The sequence below is a fragment of the Berghia stephanieae genome, chromosome 2 (assembly GCF_034508935.2).
Source record: "Berghia stephanieae isolate SIO BIC M18660-M18661 chromosome 2, UCSD_Bste_1.3, whole genome shotgun sequence".
Taxonomy (NCBI): Eukaryota; Metazoa; Mollusca; class Gastropoda; order Nudibranchia; family Aeolidiidae; genus Berghia; species Berghia stephanieae.
In genome coordinates, this window is record NC_088361.1 from 45,404,891 (window position 1) to 45,417,105 (window position 12,215).

General features: G+C 37.6%; 1 protein-coding gene across 1 annotated transcript in view; it reads left to right on the top strand.

The window, feature by feature from the left end:
* Nucleotides 1–4,321: 4,321 nt before the first annotated feature.
* Nucleotides 4,322–12,215, top strand: part of LOC144964978 (coiled-coil domain-containing protein 148-like) — a 33,014-nt gene continuing 25,120 nt past the window's right edge. Inside the window, exons 1-6 of the mRNA XM_078899796.1 lie at nt 4,322–4,503; nt 5,435–5,552; nt 5,676–5,908; nt 10,631–10,782; nt 10,989–11,167; nt 11,635–11,830. Coding sequence (XP_078755922.1) covers nt 5,525–5,552; nt 5,676–5,908; nt 10,631–10,782; nt 10,989–11,167; nt 11,635–11,830 — 788 coding nt within the window. The 5' untranslated portion in view covers nt 4,322–4,503; nt 5,435–5,524. The remainder of the gene's footprint in view (nt 4,504–5,434; nt 5,553–5,675; nt 5,909–10,630; nt 10,783–10,988; nt 11,168–11,634; nt 11,831–12,215) is intronic.

Below are 12,215 nucleotides of genomic sequence, written 5' to 3' on the forward strand. Positions count from 1 at the left end.
AGTAAATAGCCTTTTCGAAGGATTCAACCATGCGTCGAGCGAGACTCGAACCCAAGACCTTCCGATCCGAAAGTGAGTGTCATACCACAAGACCACATAGCCGCACAAAGTCAATTACAAAGTACTTTCTACCAGATCTAACAGACCCAGCTACACAATCACTGTTGGGGTAGACGGGCGGGGGGGGGGGGGTGTCCGAAAAAAAAAATCACGATTGCACCCGAGATCGATCGCAGTCTCTTTGTGTGTGAAGCGAGTGTTTAAATTATTAGACATATAATACTTATTCATTTGAAGGCATGGGATGAGTCCATTCTTGTTAAATTTAAAAAAAGAGATATTTATCATTTTGATTTGGGAGGTAGAAAAAAATGCTGAAGATCTGAAATCGTTTCAATAAACCGGCACACAGTCCGATTAACAGTAGAAAGTATTTATGGCAAAAATTCCAATTAAAGCAGATGTTCCAAGAAAGCAGCGTTCCAATTACCGGCTTTGATGTATATATTTTTAGGCAATAGAGTGCATATTATGTCAGTCTCAGACAGGATTCTTTGCTTGAACCCCGAACTGCTTGTCACGCCCCTTCTCCCCCTGACTAAAAATAACAAGTAATTTTGAACCATACGATCTTTACAGTAGATAAAAAGGTCGGAATTATGGAGTCAAGAAAAAAAAAAGCAAATATACCGTGGAATGGGGTGACTAAGACCAGCCCCTCAGATTGAAAATCATTCACATCATTTGATAGATTTCACACTTCAGAAAAAGAGCATCGGACAGGTTATTTCAATATCAAGATTTCTTCCTCTTCTTCTTCTTCTTCTTCTTCTTATTATTATTATTATTATTATTATTATTATTATTATTATTATTATTATTATTATTATTATTATTATTATTATTATTATTATTATTATTATTATTATTATTATAAGTAAACACATATATTTTCTTCACATCATTGTATTAGGGGGAATTGGACTAAAGCCGAGCATATTCGGATTGAAAGCATGAAAATTGACACACAGGTAGCTAAGACCCATACAAATGACACCTGCTATAGAACCACTCTCTCAATTTATCATAACTGCGTTTTTAGCACTTATTTTTCCCTAGAATAGAGCATTACTTATCCATGGAAAATAACCACGAGAATAAAATGTGCGTTCAATAATTTAAATACATTGTTGATCATTTACAGTAGCTAACAAATGGCTCCGGGTGGAAACAGTACAGACACATGGACGTTTCGGGTTCAAAACCTTCGTCAGCAAAAGGAACGTTGGAAACAAAACAAAATGTAGTAAGAATTGTAGCCTGAGCGTAAAAAAAAAGATATCAATTCCCGCCTTTAGTGAGAGTAGAACTCTCATTTCCACGAATGTCAATTATTGCTAACTCCTTACTTCTCCTTTCTTCTATCTGATTATGACGTCATCATCAGGCAGATATCGTCTTCCAGCAAGGTAGCAGCCTCTTATGGTTTTCACACTACTATGTTATGACGATCGACCCATTCAGCAAAGTCCGGTCCGCATTCGTGCACCGTCGCAAACCCGCCGGGTAGCATCGTCACAACACACCGCTCGACTAGATGCTCTGCCGTCTCAAGTTCTTGCCCACAGCGGGTACATGGTGAAATCTCATTTACACACCACACAGTAGTGACGTCATCATCAGGCAGATATCGACTTCCAGCAGGGTAGCAGCTTCTAGTGGTGCTCGCACTACTATGTATGACAATCGACCCTAGCAATCGGTGTATAGAGGGCATTGCGATCGACTCAATCAGCAAATTGATTACCGCACTCGTGCACCGTCGTAATCCCTCCCGGAAGCTTCGTCACAACACACCATTCAACTAGCTGCTCTGCGGTTTCGGGCTCTTTACCACAACGGATACATGTTGGACAGGTGGAAAGTACCCACTGATGATGCGATTTTGCCGTTAGGCAGGTTCTAGACCGAAGCCGATTCGCTACCACGCAGTGCCTCCTCTTGCTGGTGGAGAAACCTGGCAACTTCTCCACCAGTTTCGGGGAGTTTATGTCCCCGCATCCTCGAGGGATTGAATTCGTCCAAATCGACTTCCATCTCGTATATATGCATCTCTGTCCGTAGTCAGGGAATCTTCGTACAAGGGTTGCCGGGACTTATTTCGGCTCGAAACGGGGGTACCGTCCATTATGCGCTCTTTGATCTTATTAAGCCAGCTCTTTTTAATCGTCTCCCTCCGGACTTCGGGGGGGGGGGGGGGGGGGGGGAGTGGATTGCTGCCATTATCGGGCCCCATTCTCTAGGCGTTGTTGCCAGCGTTCCTGACACTATGTGCATCGATTTGCGAAGTTTTACATCTACCTTCTCAACGTTCCTGCTTCTACCCCACACTAGAGCGCAGTACTCCGCGGCGGAATAGCATACTGCCAAGGCGGACGTCCTCATGAGCGCTTGGTAAGCACCCCAAGTTGATCCCACCAGCTTCCTCAGAAGACTTGCGTTTTTCTATCTTCTGTGCAACTCCTTCGAGATGCACTCGATAGGTAAGGCTGCTGTCCAGCGTCACCTCCAGGGTATTTTGGATGCGGCTCATATGGGAGTCGCTGGTCCCTGACGAGGACGTTTAGTGGTGAAATCTTATTTCCATACGACGATGTGACGTCATCATCATGGCAGATTTCGACTTCTATGATGGTGAGATCTCATTTCCTCACCATCGTAGTCCAACGAATGACTGATGGACTGCTCTATTTCAAGGCAGTGGATTATGACCGTTTAAAGGCTGCTGTGTCCAAAAAAAAACAAAAAACAAAAAAAAAAACAAAAAAAGATTTGGCTCAATCAAGACTCCAATGAAAGTGGCCAAAATAGAGCAATTACCCCAACAACACAGAGAAAATACAATTCTCAAACAACATCAACTAGTCTGGCACAAAGAGTTCATTAAACTGCAACATCTAAGAAAATTTTATTCTCAAATTGTCTTCTGGCACTTTCCTATTCACTTCATTTCGTGTTATTATCAACATAAGTGAAACGCTCCTCTCATTTTTCTGAACGTCTAAGAAAGAAGGTAACTCTACATCTCAGCTGATAATGTGAGTAAATAAAAAGATTCCCGATTCAGGGCTTATGCTAGAAGGCATAACAAGATAAAATCTCATTGAAAATGCCTGCTCCAACTAAAAACAAGACACGTTATGTGAATGATTCAGGTTTTGAACCAGCAATTTTTTGTTCAACTTGATCTGACTTTATCCCATTTTCACCGGGAGTAATATGCAGTTTTAACTCTCTCCTTACTGATCCTTTTAAGTATTTTCCTAAAGTGGCAGGCTTACCCAACAAAAAATTTGATTTTTAAACTCAAACAAGTCCTCTACAAAACAATATTGTGATTTTATTAATTAAACAAAGATCATTCTTCAAAGTTTGTGATCTAAATTAGAAAATGTATATTGTCTCGTAACAAATGTGACAATTTTGCTGTAGGTGGTAAGGAGAGGGTTAAGCTTTTATAAATTCTTCAAGGAACATTTCTTTTCTTTCCAAATGAATGTATACAAAGATATGAGAAGAAATATAATATATGATATATAATAAAAATAATATGATATATAATATTATGTTACTTTTCTTTGTGTGTCATGATTGGAATCTTGATGAAGGAATGTTTTAAAGGAAAATGTATTACTATGTATTTTTATGCACTATTTGTTATAACCCATGTCGGTCAAAGGCTTCTATTAGCCTGACTACATTATCTATGAAACAGTTTTAAAATGCCGACAATAAATAAATACTTGAATTGAATTGAATTGAAAGCCTACTTACCAACATTTTCCATTCTCGTGAGAGGCTTTTTCATTATGCTCAACATTTGATAAGCTTGACAGTAACACCAAGAAAGATGTGTTATTTTGACTTATTTTTCCATTGTTTTTATCTATTTATTTATTTATTTTCATGCTCGTTGCTTTAACGTATATAAATGTAGGTACCTATAATACAGGCTATATCATTTTATATTGTTGAGTTTATCCCTGTTGCGTATGGTTTTTAGTTTTAAGAGTACTGGTGATATTTTATACCCATTAATGTGTTTCTCTTCTCTTACTTGATATTGACAAGCTAAAATTATATTGATTTATGTTGTGTGAAATTGACTTGGATTCCGAGTCTGAACTAGGGATGAAGAATGAAGGATCAATTTTGAGAATAAAATATTTTATTTAATATGCGAATGTATATTTAAAAAATAATCCGATTCTTATTTTTACGGGACCCTACCGGAATATCCTGTAACGGGGGACGCTTTCTCAGGTAAACAATTCTTCTCACCCTGTCATTGTTATTTCGAAACGTTCTCTTCATTTACACCTATTAGTTAAAGATTTGAATAACCCGAATAAGCTTTGAAAATGCCTGTGTTATTTGCAATACGATGATTATGAAGTAAAATCATTACAGACTGAAAGCATTTCAACTCAACAACTACCGTCGGTAACCGAGTATCATTTCATTATCATTTCATATATAGCTTGCCGACTGCTATTTGATTGCTATTAGACTATTAGAGTTAGAGGTTGCGATCAGTCGACTCTGACTCACTCAAACTTATTAAAAATCGGACTTCAGTCTCTTAATTAAAATGTAAGGTAAAAATATTTTGAAATAATTTAGAAGCTAGCTAATGAGTAATGCCGACGTAGGGAGAAGTAGAAAAGGTCAAAGTCAAGGCTCTAATGAATTGAGAATTCATGCCTCATATTACTCAGATCATTAATCATAATCCATTTAAAATGCGATTATTAATAGACGTCTAGATAGGAGATAGCGTCACGTTTGGCTATTTATTTATTTATATATATTTTTTTAATGTGTTCTCACAGGTGGTGGATATAAAATGGTGAATACCGGACTCCATGTAAAGACTCATTTACATTTACATTGAATATTAAACTTAGGCTAACTAATTGTAATTTTCAGTCTGTTAAGATTCTTTTTTGTCTGTCTATCTATTACTATCACAAATGACTTTATAAAAGAGAGAGAGAGAGAGAGAGAGAGAGAGAGAGAGAGAGAGAGAGAGAGAGAGAGAGAGAGAGAGAGGGGGGGGAAGAGAGAGAGATTGGGGGAGGGTGGTGGTGATAAATTGATCTAAAGCAGAATTAGCTGAGAACATGAACTGATCTGGCACGAAGTGCTTGTGGTCACGAATCTCCCTAGTTCATTGTCTTGATTGAATCATATGCAGAGTGACATAGTCGTAGTTGTGTGAAAATCATTTCGGTTTTTTATCTTTTTCTTTCTCTATAATATCTGAAGAATTCCTATTCCACTTCAATCGTAGAAAAAACCCAATATACAAACGTTCTTGGCAATGTAAAGTGAAGCACACCAAATATATAATATTTTCAATCTTCTTTTTCAGAGCTGTGTCACCAATGCAGTGCAATAAGTAAAGATAACACAGTTTACTTGCTGTTACTGTCAAGCTTACCAAATATTGAACGTCAAAGAAATGCCTTTCACGAGAATGGAAAATGTTGGTAAGTAGGCGTTCTTCTCATATCATATAAGTAAGTAAGTATCCATAAGTAGGTATTTATTTTGTTAAGCCTTCTACCATACGTCCTGAATCTGTATTCTTTTTATTTATTCACATGTACCAGATAGCTTAGTCCAACGAATGACTGATGGACTGGGAAGCAACAAGTACAAGGCAGTGGATTATGACCGTTTGAAGGCTGCTGTGTCCGAGAAAAGATTTGGGTCAATCAAGACCTCGATGAAAGTGGCCAAAATAGAACAGTTATCCCAACAACACAGAGAAAATACAATTCTCAAACAACATCAACTAGTCTGGCACAAAGAGTTCATTAGATTGCAACATCTAAGAAAGAAGGTAACTTCTCAGCTGATGATAGAATATCTTGGGTCATTTTAAAAATAATTTTTAAAAATTGTTCAGCTGCACATGTATTTATTATACATTTTAATTGTGATTCACTCAAAGATAGAATAGATCTTAAACCGCATGCGCGGGGCGGGAGTTGCTTGTGTTTTTGTCTCTTTACCAAGTTCATCATTATTCGAATTTTTACAACAAATTCGTGCCTAATTCATGTTTTGGTTCATTGGAATTCATCATTGAAACGTTCAGATCGAAGAAATTTGACCTGACTTGGATGCTGATGTGAACAATTTAAGAATAATTTAAGACTTTCTCCGTCGACTTTGGCGGGAACTGTGGTAGCCATTTTGTTTCCAAATAGTTACGGTAAACAAAAAGTGACCTCATAGGAATTCCTGGAAGTGTGGTAGCTTAACATCAAAAGGATCGAGGCCCAACAAGAGGAGAGGCTGTAGAAGGTAGATTGAAAGAGAATCCTACTGATTGTTACGACAAAAGGTGAGAGAGGAGTGAGAAAGAGGGAAAGGAAGAGACAACAGGGAGAAAGAGAGCGAAAGTTGAGTGATAAAAAAAGATAAGGATAAGGATAGCCGACTAATCTGTAACTGTAACGCAGGACTTTAACTGTAACTGTTACATTACTAGCCATCAAGCAATATGAGTTCAGATAGAAGCAGCAAAACGTCCACGAGACAATCTAGAAAGGATTCGAGGAAAGAGGACACAAATTGTGGAAAGTGTGACAGAGATGTTGGGAAGAATGATCATGCATTAAAATGTGACATGTGTGAGCTGTGGCACCACACTTCTTGTGAAGGAGTTAGTGACTCACTATACAAAGCAATACAGGATGCAGAAGCCGACAAAACACAGGGCCTACACTGGTACTGCAAGAAATGTAATAGGTTTGCCAGTGGATTTATGTCAGGGCTACAGCGCCTATCGGCCAGACAAGACGCCCTAGAAGAAAATTTTGGCGCACTCGAAGCACGAGTTTCAGAGAAACTTAAGGAGGTGGATGAATCAAATGAAGACCTAGGTAAGAAGGTGCAATCCTTGGAGGAGAGAGTAGTCAAACATCCTTCTGAATATGTAGAGCTAACAGTCAAAGAGGTGCAGGATAGGCAAGAAAGAAGGCTAAACATTATTTTCTACAATTTGGCCGAAAGCTCTGCCGAGGACCCAAAGCAGGTGAAAAGCGATGACCTCAGGACAGTGAGTGATATACTGGACCAAGTGGGCATTAAAGTTCCCTTTACCAATCCCACTCGCCTAGGAAAGAAGGAATCGACATCGGCAAAACCCCTCAGGATACAAACAACAAGTGAAGAAGATGCCACTAGAATCTTAAGGATCGGGAGGAAACTCAGGGAGATTGAAACTCTCAATACAATCTATGTAAACAAGGACAGGACCCCTTTAGAACGAGAGGAATGGAAGAAACTACTAGTAGAGCGGAAAGAGAAAAACCAAGAATCAAGAGCAGAAGGCAAAGAGGAAAACTGGGTCATCCGCAACAACAGAGTTGTCCAAGGGAAGCCTCAGGATCATCTCTAGCTCAGAAACCACTGGAGAACAGACAAATTGTACATAAACCTAATTTAAATTGTTATTCACCTGTAAATATTGTTAGAATTAACCAAAGTTTTGTTCGAGGTGGGTTAAGGATTTTATTAACTAATGTAGACGTAATAACCACAAAGATGCCCGATTTGCTGCAGCTTATTGAAGATCATGAACCTGACATTGTTGCCTTGACAGAAGTAAAACCGAAGTACAGTAAAACCACCCTCACAGAGGCAGAGATATGTATTGAGGGTTATCACACCCCAATTCATAATTTAGAAATGGATGGGAGAGGAATCTGTATATATTTTTCCACTAAACTTAGTGTGGCGGAATTCAAATGTACAAGTACACAATACTTTTCTGAATGTGTTTGGGCTAACGTTTCTCTTGGAAACAATCATAAACTTCTGTTTGGATGCATATATCGTAGTCCGTCAAGCACCTATGAAAATAATAGAAACCTGGAAAATATGTTACGTGCCATAGTAGATATGATCCCAGAGCGTCTAGTAATTGTTGGGGACTTTAATTATCCCCATATAAACTGGGAGGAATGTGCAGCTACAGTTGAAGGTTCAGACAGTGATTTATTTACAGAATGCCTCATGGACTGTTTCTTAACACAACATATCGAAAGACCAACACGATATAGGGGGGACCAACAACCATCAGTACTAGATTTAGTGTTAACATCCGAGGAGAATGTTGTGAATAACACCCAGTATCTGATCAGTGATCATTGTACCATCATATTCGATTATACATGTCAAGCACAGGCAATTGAAAGTAAAACCGTGAAGTACAAATATGACAAAGGGGACTACAGAGGAATGAGACAATATCTTGGTGGCATAGACTGGGCCCATACACTTAATGAATGCAGTGAGCAAGAGGATTGGGACACTTTCCAGAATATATTAGAATCCGCGATGAAGCAATACATACCTGTGCACAAGGCTAACGACACTAAAAGAAAGAGAAAAAGAAATCTATATATGAACAAAGAAGGGTTTAGACTTATCAAGACTAAAGACAGATCATGGCAAAGATACCTTCAGACCAGAAATAGCCTTGATTACAGGTTGTATTGTGACGCCAGAAATACACTGAGAAGTTACACAAGGAAGCTTAAGAGCGATTTTGAGGAGAGTATTTCAAATGAGATCCAAGAAAACCCAAAAGCCTTTTGGAAATACACCCAATCGAGAACAACAATAAGAAGCGGGGTAGGTGATCTGCGGGACAGTAATGGAGACCTGCAAAACGAGGACATTATAAAACCAGAAATATTGAACAAATTCTTCTGTGGTGTATTTACACATGAGGACACTAACCATGTGCCAGCATTGGAGACAAGACATTACAGCGAGGCACTTGTCAGTATAGTTATAAAGAAAGAAGACATACTGAAAAATATTATGAAGCTTAACCCAGGCAAATCGGCAGGACCTGATGGACTCCACCCTCGAGTGCTAAGGGAAATTGCGAATGAAATTGCCACACCGCTTCAAATCATATTCACAACGTCGTTACACAACGGGAACTTGCCACAACAATGGAAACTTGGACAGGTTACTCCAATATTTAAAAAAGGTGATAGAAACACTCCTGGCAATTATCGACCTGTGAGTCTGACAGCAGTTCCGTGCAAAGTGATGGAGGCAATAATTAAGGAACATGTGATGGAGCATATGGTCACAAACAATCTGTTCTGTGATGAGCAACATGGCTTCGTGCCTCGGAGATCATGCATAACACAACTAATTACCTGCATTGATGAATGGACAGACGCATTGGATAGGGGAGAACCGATGGATGCGGTATACCTCGACTTTAAAAAGGCATTTGACACTGTACCCCATGAAAGGCTCATTCAAAAACTACATAGCTATGGTATCAGAGGAAAGATAAACGAATGGATATCTAACTTCCTGCACGACAGAAAACAGAGAGTCTCACTGAACGGGCACACATCACAGTGGTCGGATGTCACCAGTGGCATTCCACAGGGGAGTGTTCTGGTCCAGTATTATTCGTGGTATTCATCAATGATCTACCTGATGTTGTAAAAAACGTGATCAGAATATTTGCTGACGATACAAAGTTGTTTGGACCTGTAAGAACAGAAAGTGACCGACATACTATACAAGATGATATCGACAAATTATCAGACTGGTCAGACAAGTGGCTATTAAAGTTTAATGCAAGCAAATGCAGCGTAATGCATCTTGGTTACAAAAATCCAAAGCACACATACAGAATGAGAGACGATAACGGAGTGTACCAGCAGCTAGGGGAAACAGAAGTAGAAAAGGATTTAGGAGTGCATGTAGACAACAGACTATCCTTCCACCATCATGTCAACTGTGCAATAAATAGAGCAAACAGAACTCTCGGAATTATTAAAAGGACATTCACCAGCAGAAATAATGATATTATTAGGCGGCTCTACACTGCTCTGGTACGACCATCACTTGAATATGGTAATGCACCAAGGATATCACAGCATGTCGGTGACATGGATAAAATTGAAAGGGTACAAAGGAGAGCAACGAAGCTTTGTTCAGATTTGAAGCATCTACCATATGAAGATAGACTGAGGCATCTCAAACTACCATCATTGTACTACAGAAGACAAAGAGGAGACATGATACAAGTATATAAGATAATAAACGAGAAAGATAGAGTAGATAGAGAGCAAATACTACCAGAGAGCACATTTAATAGAACGAGAGGACATAGCGACAAATTAAAAAAAAGACAGGCCAGATTAAATGTAAGAAAATGCTCCTTTGGACTCAGAGTGACAGATAACTGGAACAGCCTTCCAGAAGATGTAATTAAAGCGAGGACAGTGAATGAGTTCAAAGACAAGTTAGACAAACACTGGCATTACAAGCGTTACCAGCTCCGCCCCAACCATGCAGGTGCGCGTAGATATATCAGAGATAGTGCAGAACGGGTATTACAGGCATAGCCTTCAACCCGAAGAAGAGGTATCAAGGTATCAAGGTATTGAGACCCAGAGCTATTTTCTTATTTGTTTTAGATCCCATCATTTATGCTCTTTGTGTCTAACATAAAAAAACAGAAACTTAAGGGCCTCTTATCGAATATCTCTTTTTTTTTACAAATTGTTTCCAGGCCCAGTCTGAGATTGAATCTCACATGAGAACGAATAGAGATTCAGACGTCTGCTATCAGATGTATAATGATTTTGACTACTGTGAGGCAGGACTTTCATCCGATTTTGATGCATTTAAAAAAGCAACAGTTGACCCAGTCTGGACATTAAGGTTTGGTTTTTATATTTTGAAATTGAATGAATTTTTCTCAATAAAGTAAATATACTGTTTTCTTTCTTTGCTTTACTGAATTTAGTTCATCAAATTAAATTATTATGATTTATCGTAATTTTTATTAATGTATTTTTAATCTAACCAATCATACATTTGTTGAAACAAAAATGTGACGGCACACCATTGTGTTTATTTGAATATAGAGATGATTTACGATACTGGCTGACTGAAAACAGAGAGGAACTGAAGCTTGGCTCTCCTGATATATTGGAAAATCACCACGAAATAAGGTCTACAGTGGAGCATGTGAAAGGGCAACAGGATGAAATCATGCAAAAGTTATACCATGAACAAAAATGTTTGGAAGAGGAACTCAGATCCGGTGAGGATTGACTAATGTTTAAGATTCGATAAGACAAGCTGTAACACAATCCTGACATTTGAAGTAATTCTGGCCATTATTGAATTTCAAGGTTTTACTATAAACCTTATCAATTGGTATGTTTTATTAAAAGTTTCTTTGATGATCTCATTGAATTAATGTGATTTATTTGGAAAATAAATCACCAATCAGATTTCACCGATCTGATTTGAATTTCTAGACATTGGTTCTGTGACATCTCTCATTTAAAAAATAAAATGTTATATATACATAGGTATAGAAGCAGAACTTATTGTACAAGTAGAATTATTGCATGGTATTCAATAGTATCATTAAATGATAAGTTATGCATAATATGATGCTTAAAGACACATTAAAGAATGCTATGCATCACTTTGGTACAATCTTGAAAGCAGGAAATATTATAATATGTAGAAATTTAGAATGTATTTTTCTCATTTGTCCAGAAACTCTTATAGAGTTGTGTCCTCCTGTATTAGAAAAACACGTCACAGTTCAAGGAGGTATTCCTGAAGAGGCCTTGGATCTCGATTGTCCAGACAGCAAACTGAAGTCCAAGGTCCTAAAGGAATTTATTTCCCTTGATGAAAGATATGAGATGCTCATTTCTGACCTGGAAAGTAGACACGCTCTTGCATTGAGGTACGTTTTAATACTTTAATACCAGTTGCAGGTGGCATCAATTTACACTGCTTAAGCATTCAGTATCGAATTTTTCAATGTCCAAGAAATTTGTTCCTTGTTTTACAATCACATGATCTCATATGTTAAAGAGTATTATTATTATTATTATTATTATTATTATTATTATTATTATTATTATTATTATTATTATTATCATTATTATTATTATTATTATTATTATTATTATTATTATTATTATTATTATTATTATTATTATTATTATTATTATTATTAGCAGTAGTAGTAGTAGTAGTAGTAGTAGTAGTAGTAGTAGTAGTAGTAGTAGTAATTTTATTATTATTAGTATTTTTATTATTATTAATATTACAGTCCTAGCTGGTTT